Source organism: Sminthopsis crassicaudata, chromosome 2, assembly GCF_048593235.1.
Source record: "Sminthopsis crassicaudata isolate SCR6 chromosome 2, ASM4859323v1, whole genome shotgun sequence".
Classification (NCBI taxonomy): domain Eukaryota; kingdom Metazoa; phylum Chordata; class Mammalia; order Dasyuromorphia; family Dasyuridae; genus Sminthopsis; species Sminthopsis crassicaudata.
In genome coordinates, this window is record NC_133618.1 from 496,668,097 (window position 1) to 496,690,449 (window position 22,353).

A 22,353-nucleotide genomic window follows, 5' to 3' on the forward strand; every position below is an offset into this window, starting at 1 on the left:
AAAATCATCAGCAAGCCTCATATGTAATGGTGATAAATTAGAACCATTCCCATTAAGATCAGGAGTGAAACTAGGTTGCCTTCTATCACCATTATTATTCAGTATTTCATTAAAAATATTATCTTTGGTATTAAAAGAAGAAAAAAAATTAAAGGAATTAGAATAGATAATGAGGAAACCAAATAATGTGATGATATAGTTAGAGAATCCTAGAGAATCAACTAAAAAAAAACTACTAGAAACAATTTATAACTTTAGCAAAGTTGCAATATACAAAATAAATCCACATAAATCATCAGCATTTTTATATGTTACCAAGAAACACCAGCAGCACGAGATACAAAGATAAATTCCATTTAAAATAATTGTAGATAATATAAAATATTGGGGAATCTACCTGCAAGGCAAAGTCAGCAATTATATGAATATTTTCCACATAAATAAAGTCAGATCTAATCATTTGGGAAAATATCAAATGCTCATGGGTAGGCCAAGTTAATATAACAAAAATGACAATACTACCTAAATTAATCAACTTATTCAGTACATTACCAATCAAATTCCCAGGAAATTACTTTATGAAGCTAAAAAAATAACAACAAAGTTCATCTGGAAGAACAAAAGATCAAGAATTTCAAGGGAATTAATGAAAAATAAAAAGCAAATAAATGAAAGTGGCCTATACCAGACCTGAAACTAGATTATAAAGCAGTGGTCATCAAAACTATTTAGTACTGGCTAAAAAATAGATTCACAAGACATAATAGTCAATTACTATAATAACCTAGTGCTTGATAAATCCAAAGAACCCAGCTTCTTGGATAAGAACTCACTATTTGACAAAAATTGTTGGGAAAATTGTAAATTAGTATGAAAGAAACTAGGCATTTACCCATACTTCACATCCTATACCAATATAAAGTAGAAATGAGTTCATAATTTAGACATAAAGAGTCATACTATAAGCAATTTAGTCTATGTCTCAGATCTGTAGAGAAAGAAGGAAATTGTAGCCAAAAAAGTACTAGAGTACATTATGGAATACATGGAATAAATGGATAATTTTGATTGTTTTGTACAAACAAAGCCAATGCAGACAAGATTAAAAGGAAAGCAATAAATTGGGGGAGGGGGGAATTTACATCCAAGGGTTTTGATAAAGGCCTAATTTCTAAAATATATAGAGAATTGACTCAAATTTATAAGAATTCAAGCCATTCTCCAAATGATAAATGGTCAAAGGATATGAACAGAAAATTTTCAGATGAATAAATTAAAACCATTTCTAGTCATATGAAAAAATACTCTAAATGTTCAGAGAAATGCAAATTAAGACAACTCTGAGGTACCATTACACACCCCTCCAATTGGCTAAGATGACAGGAAAAGATAATGATGAATGTTGAAGGAGATGTGGGGAAATTGGGACACTAATACATTGTTGGTGGAGTAATGAACTAATCCAACCATTCTGGAAAACAATTTGCAACGATGCCGAAAGGACTATAAAACTGTGTGTGTCCTTTGATCCAGCAGTGTCTCTGCTGGGTCTATATCCCAAGGAGATCATAAAAAAGGGAAAAGGACCCACATGTACAAAAATGTTTGTAGCGGTCCTTTTTTAGTGGCAGGGAACTGAAAACTCAATGGATGCCCATCAGTTGGAGAATAGCTGAACAAGCTATGATATATGAATATTATGGAATATTATTGTTCTATAAGTAACTATCAGCAGGATGATTTCAGAAAGACCCAAAGAGACTTATGATGAATTGATGCTTAAGTGAAGTGAATAAAACCCAGAAAACATTGTATACAGCAACAAAATTTTGATGGACTTGCCTCTTTTCAATAATGAGGTGATTCAGGCCCGTTCCAATAGACTTGTGATGAAGAGTCATCTGCACTCAGAGAGAGAGCTGTGGGAACTGAGTGTAGATCACAACATAGTATTTTCACTTTTCATTGTTGCTGTTTGCTTGCATTTTGTTTTCTTTCTCATTTTTTCCTTTTTCATTTAATATTTCTTGTGCAGCATGAAGATTGTGAAAATACGTATAAAAGAACTGCACATATTTAACATATATTAGATTATTTGCCACTTAGGGGAGGAGGTGGGAAGAAGGGTGAGAAAGAATTTGGAAAAGGTTTTTACAAGGGGAAATGTAGAAAATTATCTATACATGTGTTTTGAAAATAAAAAGCTTTAATAAAGGGAAAAAAAGAAATGATGAGCAGGCTGATCTCAGAAAAACCTAGAAAATCTTACATGAACTGAAACAAAATGAAATGAGCAGAACTTGAACACTATATACAATAACAGCAATATTCTAACAATGATCAACAGTGAAAAACTTATTTACTCTGATTAATATAATGAATCAAGACAATTCCAAAGGAACATTATGAAAAATGCTGTCTACAGAGAAAAATGAACTCTGAATGCAGACTGAAGCATTCTTCTTTTACTTTCTCTGTTTTTCTTGGTTTTTGTGTGTCTTTTCTTTTGTAATATAGTTAATATGAAAGTATGATTTGCATGACTTCACATGTATAATAAATGCTGCCTGCCATCTCGAGGGATAGGAGGAAGGGAGAGAATGGACAACTCAAAACATTAAAAAATGAATATTAAAAGATTTTAAATTAAATTGGAAAATTGTTAACAAATAAAAATAAAAATTTTAAAAGAGAACTTAAATTCATAAAATAAAAAGACATACTGATCTCAGCACTGATTAGCCCATCTGATTCTTGGCATTGTCCCTCTGAGCTCTAGCCACAAACCCATTAACACAAGGTCCAGCTCTAAGCCACACCCTACTGGGATCAATTGAGAGGCAACAAAGGGCAGGACAAAGGGGGCCATAAAATCACAAGACGAAAAATCCGATGGTGGCAGGTGTGATCACAGATGATATGGTCGAGCAGTTTCCACTGTCTTCCAATAGTTATTGAACTACCCCTGATATACACATAGGTATGCACATGAATGTAGTGTGAAGCAGTATAAGTAATTTTCTGAATTATAAAAAATTCCAGCAAAAATCTACAAATGAAGATTCTTCAGACCTCAAACAAAATTTCACCAGTCTGTCAAATTAGCAGTGGCTTTAACACATCCCACCAAATTCACCAGATTTCCCAACTTATGTCTACACATTTCTTCCTTAATGATTAGAAAGGGGTGCGATACCCTGAAGCTGACATACTCAAAATCTCAGTAGAAAAAATATTAGTCAGTTGAATGAAAACAAGGAAAAAATTCCACTTCCTTCGAGCAGAAGCTAGATGCCCATTTGCTGAACATTGAAGAGATTCCTACTTAAAGTAGGAATTAGGCTAACTGACTTCTAGCATAACTCTTTTAAGTTTCCATAATTTAGTGCACTTATGACACTTTTGGGAGAGTTAACAATTTTTTAAATCTCCATCTGATTTCTCAGAATCCCCAGGAACCTGAGAATTAGTGCTGCTTTAGTTGTGTGTAGCATTACATACAAACATAATGTGGGTGTTGAGGGGGAAGGTACACAGGAGAATCAAATTTTGACTAGCTCATATTAATATTACTCAGAGAGTTGGATGTTAGCTCTTTAAAGCACAAACATAAATTTGTATTGTGGTCAACAATTAATAATTATACATGGGGAATTAAAAGCACTTCAAAGGCAGGAAAAGATATATTTTTAAAGTCCTGTTAAGTAAAAATTTTCTAGTTTTTTTGTTTGTTTGTTTCAAAGATGGAGCATCAGGCTACTATTTTTCACATTAGTCATTTCACTAGTAAATTACATCCACACTTGCAGAGATCAACGCATATTTCAACTACAAATAAGCATTTCAAACCAGAAGGAACCTATTGGATTGAAAAAAATCTACAGTCTTAGTCAAGAAGCCTAAATCAACTTACCGTAGAAACTCAATTAGTACCATACTAATTAATAATTTGAGATACCTCTGATAATGGCTGGACTGAAGTTTCCCTGTGCATTATCTGTGGAAAAAAATGGTTTACTATGCAAATGAATAGTATAAAAGAAAATGACAGGAGTCTTTAAGCTATCAGATTGCTTTCACACACTTCTAAAACAAAAGATCTCTGGAGAGAGCTGGCAAAGACCATAACAGGGCCATCTAGTCTAACCCCCACACTTTACAGAGGCAGAGCCTGAAGCCTCTGAAGACTGGTACATTTACCCTAACTCACACAGGTACTTTACAGTAATATCTGATCTGCCCACAAATAAAGATCATGTCACATATTATTTTGTCTGTTTCACAGTACCTAGAACAATGGTAGGCACATCAAGAATGCTTAATGCTTGTTATAAATCAATGTGATAAACAAAAAGGGTCTTTGTGTCTCTTGAATAAAGGAGATGTGGCAGGAATTATGCTTGGAAGTAATATTAACAGTGCCTTCCGTTTGTATGGTGCTTTTACAAACTACAAATGTATTTTTTGCCTTTGATCATCTCAACCACTCAGGAGGTAAACAAAGTAAGCATGGTTATGCTTGTTTTTACAGAGAAACTAAGGCAACACTAGCTACAGTGAAAACAGACCAAGTCAAATCTGAACCTCAGTTTGCTTATTTTTCTAAGATGAAGATAATCTTACTTTGGCTATCATTTCATAGTGTGTTAAGGATCACTTTAGAGATTATATTCCAGGGCTATAGAATTATATAGACAGTTATTCTGAAGGACTGAGGTAGGCTCAAAGTGGTGGTAGGGAAGAAGTCAGTTTCATTGGAAGAAAGAAATACAAAATGAAAATATAAAATAGACCACAAGAAAAAAGGGGTAACATAAAAGCTGTGCATAATTTTTTCAACATGCAAAAATATGCAAACGGAAAATCTATGCTGACCTAATTACTTCACATTACTACAAATACTTAAAAAAAAAAAACAGGAAAATGACAATTCTGCAACCTTCAAAAATTCAGCTCTGTTGCTAACTCAAGTCTTCCCTTCAATGGATCTGAATGAGCAAAGTTTGGCTGCATGCAGAATTATGTAATTTGTAGCTTTTACACTGGTTCTGTGTTAACCCCAAGTGCTTATAATGCTGGACTTATAAAACTGGCTCCATTTTGGTTACAAGGGAGTAAAATAAAACTGCATTAAGTTGTTTCCTAGGATCAGAAACACCAAATCCCCCTTGTCTTCTAATTCCTAAGTAGCCTCTGCTATTGGTTTTGGTCTCTAGCCAGAGGCCTTTCAGGGCAAGATCAAACAAAAGTACACTCCAGGCCAAAAGGAAGAAAAGTTGGACAAAGGTGAAGCAGTTGTCATGTTTCCAGTGAGTGACAGGACCAGGGCCAGAGCCTAGGTCTCTCTCTTGTCTTCTTCTGGGCCCCAGTTTCTTGACAACATAACATGACAGGAGTGAGACTCTGAAGGCCCTCCCAGATCTAATATTCTACACTCTAAAATCCCTTGAACTCCAATATTTCACATCTTATACTCTAATATGTCTTCTCTACTCAAACTATCAACTCTGTGTCTTCCCCTCCCCCCACTTTCCAACCCTCTATCAGTAACCTGGATTCTACTCCTGGGACCCTAAGGCCCTGTCAGGTTGAGCTTCCACTTTATCCTGCCCTGAACTAGGCCTTCACTTCCCAACTATCCCCATACCATGTTGCCCTGCATGTATATCTGCCCTTTCTTGCTTCCTTTTAATATGTGTTCTCTCATTAAAATATAAGCATCCTGAGACCAGAGACCTTTTATTTGTTTAGCCCACTGCCTAGAATCTAATTAGCATTCAATAAATGTTCTATCTATCATCTTTCCAGATATCTGACAGATCTTTAAAAAAATTTTGGTGGCCAAGCTATCAAACACACAAGTCAGAATTCATCATTTCTAAAACAATGTCAATAACAAAAGGCTCTATTTTTGCACCTCCCCACCCATACCAAAATGTCACAAATAAATGATTTATTACACTAAATAGATGCTATTTGCTTAGAGTGCCCTCATGTGTCTCTACATTGTAACACCATCCTAGGTGTTTCAAAGGACATAACATTACTTTTCATCATAACATCCATGCAAAACAGACCATAAGCTCTTGAGGACAAGAAAAATATCATTTTTCATTTTTGTATCCCAGTGCCTAACATGGTGCTGTACACAGAGTATGCACTTAGTAATCGTGAAATGGATCATGCCATTGGGTACTCCTCAATACTGCTAAGATTTCAAACAAAAAGAGAAGATAACTTTTCAAAAGCCCAATCCCCCTCAGCTCCTTCTCCGTCCCCCAGGATATGGACAAATTTCCCACAGATTAACCAAAAAAGAAAAAGAAAAGTGATGGACACTTCAAACACCAATTTGATATTATTGGGAGGGAGAGACAATGACAAAGGTTGCCTGGAGGAAAATGAGGAAGAAAAAATTAAGAAAAATAAAGGAACAAGAGTGTGGTTCAGGTCTCAGGTATGTGCTAGCTAAAAAAGTTCCTTATCTCTTCTGAGGAGTACTTTGGGTTAGACTCTGGGCTCCTACTAGTTTAATTTTCTAGAGAATAAAGTAAGGTTATGACAGTTTGTGGCTGAGGTTTTTGTCTTACACAAACTTACACATGAGACATAGATGATATTTTAGAATTAAAGCTATTAAACTATAGTCTGTGAATTTAAAAAAATTATAATTGTATTTCAATACAAATGCCTTTCCTTTGTCATCCTATGTATTTTATGCATTTAAAGATGTTATTCTGAGAATGAACCACTTCAGACTGCAAAAAGGAGTGGATGACATAGAACAGGTTACAAATCCTTATCTTGCCTCTGTTCTCTTTTGAGAAAGCTTGGAAAAAAATAAAATGTTACCAAGGGAGCTTCTTTGCTAAACAGAGGGTGTAGAAGGCTGAAAAATGGTTTAGATGAGTAGAAGTTAAAATCTTAAACAAGAAAGAAAAAAAAGTAGCATCATCGCTTTTCCATGTGATTTTTTTCTTTTCTCTTGAAGCTCTTCAGCAAATGAAGTCCCCATTTTTGAAACAAAAGTACCACTCTTACACAAGACCATCAAAGATCAGGAGGACAATTCTTCCCAGCCTCTAAAAATACATAAATACTTGTAAAAAGATGAATATGACTCTGGGAATAATTTGTCTTAAAGTTTTTCTTTGTATAAGTGTGACTATTTCTAATTTATGAGTTTGGACTTCTAAGTATCCTGCTTTAATCAGATGAGGACAGTGGAAGAGAAGATATAGAGAAGTGGCAACTCCTGCAAGAAGCCTTTTTGGATTCCCTAATTAGTTAATACTCTATCCCTTTTCAAATGATCTTATGTTTCCTTTTCTGTGCACAGGTTTTATTCATACTCTACTCCATCCCATTACTAATCTCAGTAATGTAAAATCCTGAGAACAGAAACTGTTTTTCCCTTGGTCTTTGGATCTTTAGGACCTAACCCAATGCCTTTTGCACACAGCAAATGCATAATAAATGCCTACTGAAATAACATTACTAGGTCTGTATCCCAAAGAAATTTTAAAAAGTAAAGGATCTTTATGTAAAAAATAATTCCAGCAGTTCTTTTTGTGGTGGCAAAGAATTGGAAAATGTGGGTGTTTGCTCATCAACTGGGGAATGGCTAAATAAGTTGTGGTATATGATTGTGATGGAATACTATTATCCTATAAGAAATGATGAGCAGGATGCTTTCAGAAAAACCTGGAAACTCTTACATGAACTGATACAAAGTGAAGTAAGTAAAACCAGGAGAACATTATATACTGTAAAAAGCATTATTACATAAAATGATGCCAGACAATTCCCAAGGATCTATGATGAAAAATTCTATCCACCTCCAGAGAAAAAACTAATGGAATATGAATGCAGATTGAGCATACTATTTTTTATTTCTTTATTTTTTTCTTGGTTTCTTTTTTATTTGTGTTTTCTTTCAAAACAATGACAAATATGGAAATATGTTTTGCATGTATAACCTATATCAAATTGTTTGCTATCTCATGGAAGGGAAAGGAAAGATGGAGAAAATTTGGAACTCAAAATTTTTTAAAAAACAAAAGGCAAAAATTGTTTTTACTTGCAATTGGGAAAAAAAATAAAATATTTTAAAAAATAAATAAATGCCTGCTGAATTGAATTCAGAAGGAACATACCTGCTAGTTGTGTTCCTCCTTCCGGTAGCACCGGCCCCTTCAGCCTAAAAAACAGAACAAAACAAAACATATCCATATCAAGGGATGCCAAAAACACGCCAGATTTACCCTCACCAGCAGGAATACTCAACCCAGTCAAGCATGTACATTCACAAGCCAAACCTATAGAGTGGCTTCAGGGATGGAGTAAAGATGTCCCTGATCTCTGATGACAGCATCTGCCTTCCTTTTAATAGATGTGTTAGATACAGAGGGCATCATATCTTAATGCATTGAAAAAGCTACTAGCTCCCTTTCTGCTAAATCTAACTCTGGTACTAAGCTGGAAGAACCATTCTTTTTCTACTTCTGCCTTAGTTCTGCTCTTTTAAATTCTGTCTTGGTGCCCATCATTTCTGCAAACACCAAACACCAACTACTGCAGTGCCCAAGGGACTTGGTTTAAAGTAAGTAACCAGCTAAATCTGAGATTGAATTGCACCATTTTTATTTTCAGCTGGGATTTCCAATAAAACAGGAACAGCAGATTTATTCCTGCCAACTGGAGAAAAATCCTATTACATTAAAATATTCTATCTTTCCAACGTGAGTGCAGGCAAGAAGCGCAAGGATAGTGGAAGGTATTTTTTAATATCTTGTTGGAATGCTGACAAATGAAAGATGCACAGATGAGGTAATAGCAGGTGATGGACATGGGAGAAGACAGGACTCCTGGGTTCTCAATCCCTACTTGGCATATAACTCATTTGCTGACTTTGGCAATTCATTCCTAGTCACCATGAATGCAGAATGAAAACAGTATGGCTCCTGTATCTTTCATTAAGTAATGAAACATTCAGCAACAATGTTAAGGATAGAAAGCCTTTTCTGAGAGTTACAGAAGAAAAGGGTTCTAAGAAAGACTACTAAGATGTGTTTCCAAAAAAAGACAAGTTCACTTTTAAGCGTGTCTATTCTATCACAATTAGGAAGGCGGGACAATTGAGCTATGGGGAAAGAAAGATAGCTGTTGCTTGCAATAATTCTGATGAAGGCACCAGCCCCTTACTCTTGTGCTCTGAAGCAAAAAGATACAGGACCTCTTGGCTGGTGGTCTAGACTGCAATTATTCCACTAAATGTAACTGTACAGCTAATTATCTAGGAAGAAAGAAAAGAGAAAAAAGAAAAAAGAAAGTGTCTATGTGAGAACACATACTCATGTCGGGTAAGGATTCTTCACTATGGTGCAGGACTGGTGGTGATGTCTGTAGGTGGTTTTCCCTGTTTCTATGCTCTTTTGTGTTCTGCACAACCCTGACTATATATGCTTTGTGCTGCCTGAAATCTCAGACATAAAGACAAAGGGTTTTTCCATGATGATTCTTTTCCTCCACCTTCTGGGCTCTTCTCTCTTCTCTTAGGACTGTCTTGCTAGAGGTTATAGGCGTCTGTCTTTTATCCCTCTTACCCCTGATCTCTATGAATCTTCATCTTGTCATTTATAAAATGGAGATAGTGAGGCTATATTTTAATTATTAAGATAATATTAATTATATTGGCATTGCACTTTTAACTTTGTGAAGCACTTTCTTATTTATAATCTTATTTGATGCTCATAAAACCAAGACAGGAAGTGTCATCCACAATTAATAACAAAAGGGCCCCAAGAGTTGTTAAAGGTCACAAAGTTAGTTACCTGCAGAGGAGGGATTCTTTTCCTCACAATGCATTATCTGCATATCTCCTGTGTACAAAGTACTTTTTTCTGGGGATAGGGAATAAGAAGATAGCCCTTGAGGGATTTAAGAAGAAATTTTCAGTTGAAGGTTTGCAAAAGTTAACTCTACTAGTTATCGAACCAGAAAGTAAAGTCTGATTTCAGTTTTTCATTATTGCTAGTCATTTCTTAAGGCAGGAATGATCTCAGGAAGTTATCAGAGATGACTGTTGGGAGTTGTTATACCTAAGCTTTGAAGCTGGGGACCTAAGGTCAAAGAAGATCAAGAAACAGCATAAATTTATCTGTACCCAAAAATGGCATGCAGAATCTATCTGGGGAAAGCCAATGATTTCAAAAAACCTCGCACCCAGCAATTTTCAATCCAATTGGAAACAATTGGATGTTTCCAATCCAAAACAAAGGTAGCATTGTTTTGCTAACAATCTACTTTTAAAGGCTGTCAGGGGAATTTTGCAAAAATTCTCAAAAAATGGTATTAATTTTAATTAGCTTTGATTTGAAAAACCCATACACTTAATGGAACCCTTTGACAGATGAAATCAAGCCAATAGCATGACAATGGTGATCACAGAAAGAATCAAGAGTAAAGAGAGTAAAATCAAGTAGAATGGATACTACCAATCCCTTCTACTGATGAGCCCATAGTTAATGATCAAAAGGAGTCAAAGATCTGTCAAAAGAAAGCCACAGACAACTATTCCAGGAACTCACCAAGGATTGATCAACTACTCTTGCTCAGATCTGTGAATGGCCAACTGGAAAAAGAAGGTGTTGATCAAGATAGTTGGATATATTAGACACAACCTTCACTCTACTATGGTCTGAGTAAGGAAGGTTATCCAAGCCTATTCCAACCCAACCCCATTCTTTCAACTACAATCATACCTAAACATAATTTTCTTAGAATTTGGTTAAATGAGATATGCTATCATCCCTTCTCCAGCCCAAAATCTGCCCCTCAGTTGCCTTTTCCATCCTCTTATTACAGGTTTTCTTGGAAAGACAATATTATTCCAAACCCAGAAATTTTATTTCTGAATTTGTGCAAATGTAAGTTATAAGACATTAGCTGCATTTCACATTTTGAGCAAATGGCAGGAACAGGCAATTCGTGTGCTACAGGATGGGGGCCAGCCAACGATTTCGATAAAATAAACCCTTTTTTAATTTAAATGCTAATGCACTGAATTAAAATTTAATAACTGAGGAAATTGAAAAGCCGAGCAGGAATATTGGAAATAAATCCAAGCAGAAACAGCTGAAATTAAAAATTCTAGGGAGTGGGAGGATGGCAACTAAGCTGTCTTATATGATTACATTTTTTTTTTCAGAATGAAGAAAAAAAAATCCTATCTCTGGCTGGCTGTAGGGCAGTAAATCCACAGCACTGTGATTTATTGCTCAATTTTCCTGAGGGAAAAAGGCTTTCTTTCATGCTGAAATATTTCATAAATTTCAAGCCAGCATAAATTCTTAATTTAAAAGTTATGGAGGTCACATTTAGTGCACTGGGATGTTTCTGAAATCTTAAAGGAATAGCAACCACCATCACCAAAAAAAAAAAAAAAAAAAAAAAAAATCACAATTTTATTTCTTTTTAAAAAAATTCATGAGGTGAAATTTCATTATTGAATATTCCTCTTGCCTCTCTGAAATGGAGGCACTTGGGGGACCAATGTGTGTTGGAAGCTTGCTGCAAGAGATGAAGAGATAAAGATTTAATTCAATTACCAAAAAGAATAATTTTTTTTATTCTCTCTCATTTTTTTAAGCCACTTGAGAAATTTCTGGTAAAAATTTCCTTCCTTCATTGCCCGGGAAAGTCCAGGGTGGGGGGAAGGGCTGCACCAATGTAATTGCTTTGGCTAGATCTCCAATCTTTCACAAGCACTGATATGTTCATTTTTCATACAGCTGTTCAGCTACAGGAAGAATGGCGGGGCACCCACAATTCCAAGCAATCCATCACAAATTAATGATTTGTCATGCACACACAATGGGGGAAAAACAGCTTCATGGGTCCCTGCAAATAGTAGACTGCTCAAGATTGTAGCACGTCCTCATGAAAATTAGATCTATGTCAAAAGGAACCTAACCACAGAGTATAGCTCCAGGGACTAGAGAAACTATGCTTGGATAAAAAAATTATCCAGTTCAGATAATTGATCAAAGAATATGATCTATATGAAGATAATTGAATGACAGCTATAGTATTGAAAATGCTATCTAGCAAGCCCTAATAGCTTGGGGAGGAGGGGGAAAGAGAGAGATAGCAGGAAGCCAGGGAAGATTCCAGAAGTATCTAAAATATCCCTAACTCATTGCTCAGGAATGGGAAAAAATGTTTGCCCTGGTATTTGCTGATGATTCCAACAATTAAATTGGTCAAGGACAGTAGATGAAATTGGTTGAGGTTAACACTACACATTCCCAAATCGCCCATTTATTAGGGCAATTTCCTGGAAATTTTTTACCTAGTCCTAAACTTTATACAGTTCTCCTTCCTTTCCCAAAGAAACAAAATCATAATGATCAGAGATGGCGGGACCCTGTGGTCTTCAAAGAATATGCATCCTCTTAACACTCCACCCCATATAGTCTTTTTTGTCTACTCTTCTAAACATACACATACTTACTTGGATATGGCTGTGATAACAATATAAAGATCAGCTTATAAATGAATAAAAATAATTCTGATTTTTCTGAGATTTTTGGGTAACAACTGATTTGTTTTCCTCCCCCCTTTCCTATCACAACACTGGTTCTAAGGCCATTACACAAATTTCTGCAAAATTCCTCCCCTGTTTAAAGTGAGTCTCATGCAATGTTAAAGTCCTACTGGGAATCAACATTTTTCACACATGACTTGAATCAAAACAGGCTTGAGATCATAGATGACAAAGGCTCTTTGGAAAGATCAAATTGAAGCTGAAACTAAAAATCAAATTCTTCGTTTCCAACATGCAAATGCAGAAAGAAAGAAAAAAAAAACAAAAAAAAAAAAATCATTCAACTGTGTTAGTACTTTCATGTTTCATGTTTTTTTAAAAATTTGGGTAAATGTGATAGGATGCAAAATTATTTTGTTCACTGCTATATTCATCATAGGGAAAATACAATATTTTTGTATTATTCTAATATTTACACTACTCGAATAATCTACAGTGTGATGGAGGTCTCTTAGAATAACATCTGATCTTTAATTAAAAAAAAAATTCTCTCTTACTCTAGATTATCTGACTTCCAAACAATCCAAATTGTGCCTTGTTGCAGTCAATCTGAACATACTAAATCCTATTTATCCTTCAAGGTTCAGTTTAATTCAATTCAACTAGCATTTTTTAAAAATCTGCAATGTGCCAGGATCTGGAGTTACAAAGATAAATACAAAATGGACCCTATTCTGAAGGAGATGACACTTTTAAGAGGAGAGAGAAGGGTGAGGAGAGAAATCTGTTTGTAACTATTATACAAAAGAGAGGTTAGAATAACCTTTATGTAAAAATGCAAGGCAATGATCAATCATTCTATTGAAAAAAGGGGGACATCAGTCACGCTTCAAAAAAAGAAAAGACATTCAACACAGATCACAGAACTATAGATATAAAACAAGAAAAGTTCTTGGAAGACATCTACTTCAACCCCCTCATTTTAAAAAGGACAGACCTGGGGATTTCAGTGATAAAACCACAATCACATAGGAGGCAATAACCAGAAACTGGCTTTGAACTCAAAGTTTTCTCACTCTAGAACCAATATTCTTCTTTGCCTAGTCATCGCTAATTGAACATTGCTTCAGTCAAATTGAAACCTATTGGTCTCCTACTGTCTCCAACACCATCTCCAGTCATCCTGACTATATCTTACTACTGGACCTAGACAGTTCTGGAGGGGAAAGTTAAGCAGGTGACCTTGCACATCTCTCCTCACTTACACTCAATTCACTTTGCATGTCATGGCATCTCCTCCTGAAGTCATGATCATTTTTGAGAAAGACAAACATTACCTCCTTGTGATGGAGAAGAATCAATATCAGATAATAGAGAACAACATTAACAAAGGTCATCAAGATGGGGAAATAGATCAGTTTGACTGAAAGTTTCAGAGAAGGCTGTATATTAAAGTTCCCCAGGCAGCAGATAGGAGAGGCATGAGAGAGAAGAAAGACCCTGATAGCAGCAGGTCATCACAATAATCCAGATGAAAAGAGATGAATACCTGAATAAGATTGGTTGAGGGGAAAAGAGGCATTTACAACAAGATTAAGAAAGTAGGTTGATAATAGAGAAAAGAATAGTTATCATGTGGCGACTTCCCCATCGCAGTTACAATATATCACAGGCTGGTATAAGGAAGTAAATGGGAACTTTTTTACGTTTTGTGGAAGATGCAGATAACACAGAAAATGTTTAACTAGAAATGCATAAAATATGTGTGTAGTATTGTGTAGTATCAATGTAAATTTTACAATAAGAAATTGTAAAGATTCCATAAAAGAAAAAGAAAAATTCAGTCTACTTCTGTGGTATAAATGGAGAGCTAAAAAAATTTATGTGAATTTTGCAGATCGCAGTGACCCCCCTCAATGTGGAAGGGATAACTGAAACATCAATTGCTGGGACCATATTGGTACCATCAAGAAAAACAACAATGGCAGAAACTAGGAATGGACCCACATTTAACACCACATACTAAGATAAGATCAAAATGGGTCCAAGATTTAGGCATAAAGAAGGAAGTCATAAATAAATTAGAGGAACATAGGATAGTTTATATCTCAGACTTGTGGAGGAGGAAGGAATTTTGTGTCCAAAGGAGAACTAGAACTAGAACTAATGGTCACAAAATAGGAAATTTTGATTTCACCAAATTAAAAAGTTTCTGCACAAACAAAACTAATGCAAAAAAGATTAGAAGGGAAGTAACAAATTGGGAAAACATTTTTACAGTTAAAGGTTCTGATAAAGGCCTCATCTCCAAAATATACAAAGAATTGACTTTAATTTATAAGAAATCAAGCCATTCTCCAATTGAAAAATGGTCAAAGGATATGAACAATTATCAGATGATGAAATTGAAACTATTTCCACTCATATGAAAGAGTGTTCCAAATCACTATTGATCAGAGAAATGCAAATTAAGACAACTCTGAGATATCATTACATACCTGTCAGATTGGCTAAGATGACAGGAACAAATAACGATGAATGTTGCAGGGGATGTGGGAAAACTGGGACACTGATGCATTGTTGGTGGAGTTGTGAAAGAATCCAACCATTCTGGAGAGCAATCTGGAATTATGCCCAAAAAGTTATCAAAATGTGCATAACCTTTGACCCAGCAGTGCTACTACTGGGCTTATATCCCAAGGAAATACTAAAGAAGGGAAAGGGACCTGTATGTGCCAAAATGTTTGTGGCAGCTCTTTTTGTAGTGGCTAGAAACTGGAAAATGAATGGATGTCCATCAATTGGAGAATGGTTGGATAAATTATGGCATATGAATGTTATGGAATATTATTGTTCTATAAGAAATGACCAACAGGAGGAATACAGAGAGGCTTAGAGAGACTTACATCAATTGATGCTGAGTGAAACGAGCAGAACTAGGAGATCATTATACACTTCAACAATGATACTGTATGAGGATGTATTCTGATGGAAGTGGATGTCTTCAACATAGAGAAAAGCTAATCCAATTCCAATTGATCAATGATGGACAGAATCACCTATACCCAGAAAAGGAACACTGGGAAATGAGTGTAAACTGTGAACATTTTTTTTGTTTGTTTTTCTTCCCAGATTATTTTTACCTTCTGAATACAATTCTTCCTTTGCAACAACAACAAAAAAAATTTTGGTTCTGCACATATATATTGTACCTAGGAGATACTATAAGATATTTAATATGTATAGGAATGCCTGCCATCTAGGGGAGGGGGTGAAGGGAAGGAGGGGAAAAATTCAGAACAGAAGGGAGTACAACGGATAATGTTGTAAAAAAAATTACCTATACATATGTACTGTCAAAAAATGTTATAATTATAAAAATTAATTTAAAAAAACTTTAAAAAAATAAATGAGCCAGTTAAAAAAGATAAAAAAAAGAGAGAAACATCAGTTTTTGGTTTGATTTTGTTTGGGGGAAGGAGGGAGGTAGGACATTCAGTTGTGTATAAATTGACTTGGAAGTGCCACTGTGACAAGTTTCTTGTTATACTCCTGGAAATTACCAAATTCTGAGGGTAGAGGAGTTGGAGCAGGACCAGTTTTTAACATTGTTCCTCGGACACTCTCCAAGTTCTGGGCTTCCTGTCTACATCAAGAAGTCTCCAGGAACACTTTACAGGCTGCCTTCTAGTGATTTCTTTTCCCTTTTTCTAGGCTTTTGGAGATTGTCATTTATACCAAGGAGATCTTACCCCAGGCTTCTACAAGTTTTTTTTTTTTTGTTTTTTTTTGTGTGTGTGTGTGTTGTTTTTTTTTTTAATATTCTGCTAACTATATTTCCATTTAATTGGAAATTTAATTAGTTTCCTTTGTAATCTTATATACTTTATTTTATGCATTTAAAAGCATGATCCTGAGAAAAAGGGTCAACAGCCTTCAGCAGACTGTCAGAGGGTCTATGACATACCAAAAAAGAGTAAGGATTCCTGATTTAATCCAAACCCTTCATTTTACACATGAAGAAACTGAGTTTAAGGAGATGACAGGGACTTCATCCCACTCCCTCTATCAAATAAGATTTAGTTACCTGGCAGGAATTACTGATTGGATACTGGATAGCCCCAAACCGAGGCATGCCCACAAGCCAGTAAGTGGCTATAAAATTACAGGATAATATTTAAAGTTAGGAGAGGCTGTAGGACTCATCTAGCCTAACCCTTACATTTTATAAAGAATGAAAAGTAAAGCCCAGATAAGGGAAAAGATGTGCCCCACATCAAACAACAAAACCCAGCCTTGAACTCCAGATGGGCTTTATAGCAAATTCTCTTTCCACTTCAAGACTGTAGTCTTCAGGGTGACTAGAAGAAATCCCATTTAGAACTCTTCACTCAATAGGATGGTCTGTGTGGCTTCCTTGGTTTTTGCTGGGGAAGCCAAGGATTCTTCTATTTGGGACTGGAGAATGTGAAGACAATTCCCTGTTGTCACAGAAGAGAGTCTTAGTGAGCTCACAGATAATTGGTGTCAGTGGTGAGATCTGAATCGAGATGCTCTGACTATAGAGCAAGGTTTTATAAGCTGGAGTCCACAAACTTGTTTTATTTTCAATATTCTGATAACTGTATTTCAATATAATTGGTTTTCTTTGGATTCCTGTGTAGTTTCTTTTATTCATTAAAAATAATCATTATACATGATGATCAATTCTGATGGACATGGCTCTCTTCAGCAATGAGAGGATCCAAATCAGTTCCAATTGATCTGTAATGAACAGAACCAGCTATACCCAGAGAAAGAACACTGGGAAATGAGTATGAACCACAACATAACATTTTCACTCTTTCTATAATTGTTTGCTTGCATTTTTGTTTTTTATCTTTTCAGGTTATTTTTACTTTCTTCCTAAATCCGATCTTTCCTGTGCAACAAGATAACTGTATAAATATGTATACATATATTGTATTTAACATATTTAATATGTATGGGACTACCTGCCATCTAGGGGAGGGGGTGGGGGGAACAGTTGGAGCAGAAATTTTTGCAGGGGTCAATGTTGAAAAATTGCCCATGCATATATTTTGTATATAAAAAGCTATAATAAAAAATAAAATAAAAATAATCAGTATGAGAAGGGTCCTTAGGTATCACAAGAATGCCAGAAACACATGCCATAACACAGAATAAGGTCGAGACCCTCTTTCCACTGTTTCATCCAGGAAAACAGGATGGGAGGACATAGGGAGAGGGACATAGTGTGATTTGCCTTGCACCTTCACCAAAACCATGGCTCTGTTATCCCAAGAACCACAGTTCTTCCAAGCCATTATATTGTCAAGTTTCTCAAGTCCCATCAGCACTTCCACCTTGAAGAGTCCTGCCTTGCTAAAACTGCTCTCTTACACTTATCCCATAGGTAATATTCACCAGGAATCACTCAAACTTTCCCCATTCTCCTAGACCAGAGTAGGAGGGAAGAAAGCTCGGGTTACATTTGGATACTGCCAGGAAAATTCAAGGCTTCCTCTGGTCCCATTCCAAGGATGCTTGATTTATTTTTTTGACATCTGACCTCAAAGAGCAAGACTCAAAAAAAAAATGCATCTCAATGAAGACAAAAAGAAACCAATCATTTCCCACTTGATTTTCATTTCAGCAGAAATATACATACAATCAATAAAACACATCCATTCTTCTCCAAAGCTCCCCTTTCACATCCTTTCACGTCAAGGTCACCAAGAAGCTCTTTTAACAACAGCTCTTCTAATGGTGTTCAAGTTCTCCAATTCCAAACAGAAGAATCCCTGGCTCCCCAAGCAAACACCAAAGACATATGGACCATCCTATAGAGTGGAGAATTCAAGAAGGGACATCCTCTAGTTACTCCGAAAGACTACAGTGTTGAAATGGAAAGAGAATTGGCCATGAAGTACACAACAAGCATCAAGTACTACCTTTCCCTTCTCGGGGCCTCAGTTTCATTATCTATAAAACACAGGGGTTAAACTGGACAATTTCTAAAGCCCCTTCTAACTATAATTCTACCCCACAATCTTAGAGCCAATTATTGGCTTGTGGGCATACTCCTGTTTGGGGCTGCTACATATCAAATCAGTAACTCCTGCCAGTCATTGGATCATATCTGGACAGATGGCCGGGGACTGAAGGAAACAAGGGATTGTAAAAAGAGCTCTGAATTTGGAAGCAGAAGATTTGGATTTTAGTACTGACCACAACAGTCATATGACTTTAAGCAGATCACTCAATCCTGATCAGTCATTCTTCTACTCAAAAACCTCAATTTGTTCCCTATTATTTCTAGGATCAAATACAAATTCTGATTTTTAAATCCCTTCTAGCTTCTGCCCACCTTTCCAAACTGACATGTGACTCCTCATAACATACTCCACATTCAGGCTGACTCAACACAATAGCTCTATATCTCATGTAATCTCTCATCTTCAAGCCTAGAATATTCTTCCTCTGGGTTCACCTCCACTTCTTAGATCCATAAAATTCAATACAAGTATGACCTCCAACATGAAATCTTCCTGATGCCCTGTGCCCCAGAAGTGACTTCCTGTTGCCTCCCATTCACTTTACATATATTTCTTTATATGTACCATTTCTTTGATAGACTATAAAATCTTAGAGGTCAGGGACCTTTTGGTTTAAGACACCTGGATAATCACAGGTACCCACATACTAGTTGACTGACTGATAAGCAAGACTCAGTTTCCTCCTCTATATAAAACAGAAATAATAATCATTCTATTACCCACCTCCTCATGTTATGAGGAAAACAGTTTATAAATTTATGAATTATAAATACGAGCCATTATTATTAATGAGAGCAATAGGAGAAAATGTGAGTAAACCATAATAGATGAGTGTGTGATAGGGACATACCTCTTTTCTAGGCCTGGAAGCCTCATTTAAAATTCCCTTTTCATCCACAAGCCAGATTGTTAATCATGCCATAATTACTCAGAATGTTAAAATGATCCCTGCTCCTGATCAGTCTTCCATTAAAACATGTTCCCACTCACCTCACCTATAACCAGACAAGGGGCAACAGGATGCAAACTTGGATCTCAGAGAGTTCCCCCAAGTCTCAAGTAGCTGACACTGACCAAAGGTTGATGGGCTTTTGAATATGGCCTTGCTCTAGGTCAGAGAAAAAAGTTAAGTATTTAACAGCTGTAATTCCCAGACAATTATTGGGTATCTAAGGGAGGGAGGGATGGGGGGAGGGACAGTGGTCACTGAATATAAAGACTGAGACTGAGTCCTGGTTTCAATATTTACTAGTTTCATGATCCTGGACAAATTATTTAACTTCTTTGTGGATATTTACTATTTAAACTGGGAAACAACCAATCTCATGGAACAATAGAGAAATGTGAGCTGTTGTCGCTCTATTTCATGGAAGTTCATTTTGCCTAACTAAAAAGAGGGTTCTTTAGCACAAGGCTGGTCACGAACTAACTGTACAAGTCATTTGGCAGTAACAGAGTGGATTACTTACGTTAGGATATATCTTCCCCCTTGTTGCCATAAATGATCTGTTTGTGTATTATTTTTTAACTTTTCAATTTATTTACCTTATATCCCATATTTGCTTCATGAGAATAGGATCCAATTGTTATGGGTCCTTTTACTGTCCCCAGCATGGAAATACAATGCTAACACATACAATCCAAGTACATACACATATAGATATAATAATCTAAAGAAGGGGAAAGGGTATTAACTACTAGGGAGAACAAGGAAGAAGATACATGATCTAAACCTCCAAAGAATCAAGGGATTCAAAGACATTCTCATAGGGAGAGAGTACAACTGAAGGTTGCACAGACAAATTTGGGGGGCGCAAATAGGCCAATGTGACTGGGACATCAAAGGCATGAAGCACTGTGGGTGTACAACAAATGTTTAGTGATTTGATATGGGTTTCAACTAGTCAATTTCCTAGATATTCAGATTTTGCTAGGGCTGTCTGAGATTCTTAAGGGAGTCATAATGGAAAGATGCTAAATGATCCATCTTACAATTTGATCTTAGTTTAAAAGAAAAATCAAAACTATAAAAATATCTTTGGTTTTGGGGGTATACACAAGAAAACCAATCTCATTATGTTTAAGCCACACCTCATTTATGAACACAACTTGTATGGCCCCAGCTTGATGATTAAGACTTATTTACTAGATGACATCAAATAACTTTTGACCATTAAAAAAAATCAAATCTCTCTTCAATGGTTGAATATTTGCTATCCAGGTTAATTTTACAGAACAGGTCACATACTCCAAAGGTAATTCTCAACAGAGAATACTCCCCATCCCACCCCATTTTGTCCCACCCCCAAACTGAACAACAGCATTCTCATTGGAATAGGTTTATGGGTTAAGGGTGGTAACTCTTTGTCTAAATTCTGCCCTATTTTTTTTTTTACACTCAAGCTCCTTATTTTGCTATTATGCTTTGCACAATTTATTTCTCAATTTATAAAAGATAGCATCATGTGATTAGATTCCAGAAAAATTCTCCTCTCTTCAGGTTTATGATTTTAAAGAAACTCCAGGGAAAACTGCCCAGAGCAAGTTAAAACCAGATCAGCCATAAACTACCTCCTGGTGTGCAGCCTCTCCAGGTCTCCTCTGACTCAGATTACTCATTAAATATGTGATAAATATTCAGCTTAAATAAACAGGAAGCAAAGAAAGGAAAAAACTGATTTTTTTAGGGGGGGAGGAAGACAATTTTAATCCACATGTGTGTACATAAGAGGATGGAAGCACTAGTCCTCTCTCTAAAATTTCAGGTTGCTAGGAAAAAGAAAAAGTGTTGCTCCTAGGACACAGACATTTCCCAAATCTCATCAAGGTAAATAAAATATAAATAATGCAAAGTAATACATGACTTAATTAAATGTAACATGCTCACCATGAAGTAAACATTGTTACAAGAAAAAGAGGGGTTTGGCTGCCTAGAATCTAAAAAGGGAAAGTTTAGGTATAAATAGATAAAAATGAAAACAAGATTTTAGTTCTTCTTAGTGTCCTCCTTCTACTCCCATAGTTTGGACACAGAAAAAGGGGAAGAATGCTAAAAAATCATCCACGTTTTTAGATTACAAATATTGATTTAATTATTAGTACTCCAAATGTGAACTCTTTGTTTAATGGTGGATGAGCTGATAAGCTAGTCAACATGTCAACAAGCATCTATTAAGGATAATGCCAAGTACTATGCTAAGCTCTACTGGAAGAGTTAAATCCTATAAACAGGAAGTACTCCAACATGCTATGGGATAGGAGAACTTATGGAGGTTATAAACAAGAATCCATAGGATTATCAGTTTCAAACTGAAACGGATCTTAGAAGCGAAGCCCATCCATTTTAGAGATGAGAAAACTGAGGTATAGTTTCCCAAAATTACAGAAATATTGAGTAGCAGAGTTAGGAGCTAAATCCAGATGTGATGCACATCCAAGTATGGATGGATTACAACAATTCTGGGCTTTCAAAGATTCATTCAGATGAGAAGTACCTTTGTAGATGAAGCTGATTGATTAAAGAAATACTGAAATTCACCACACTATATAGGAAATGAGGGAAGAAGTGACAAGTGCTTTTATTTTAGCCAGAAATATCTATGGATTGAGGAAACTGTGATTTAGTCTCCTGAGCAGACCGATATCTACCAAAATGGAGGGCTTTGTGCAGACACTTCTGCCATCTTGTCAAATGCAACTCCCCATTACAAACTATTCTGGTTTATTATTAAGTCTTTTCAGAGTCTT

General features: G+C 35.9%; 1 protein-coding gene across 1 annotated transcript in view; it reads right to left on the reverse strand.

Annotated features, from left to right (window-relative positions):
* The window catches only part of ZNF618 (zinc finger protein 618), a 224,605-nt gene that overhangs the window by 103,347 nt on the left and 98,905 nt on the right, over positions 1-22,353 (reverse strand). The window contains 1 exon segment of the mRNA XM_074293637.1: positions 8,157-8,200. Within this exon segment, the coding sequence (XP_074149738.1) occupies positions 8,157-8,200 (44 nt within the window).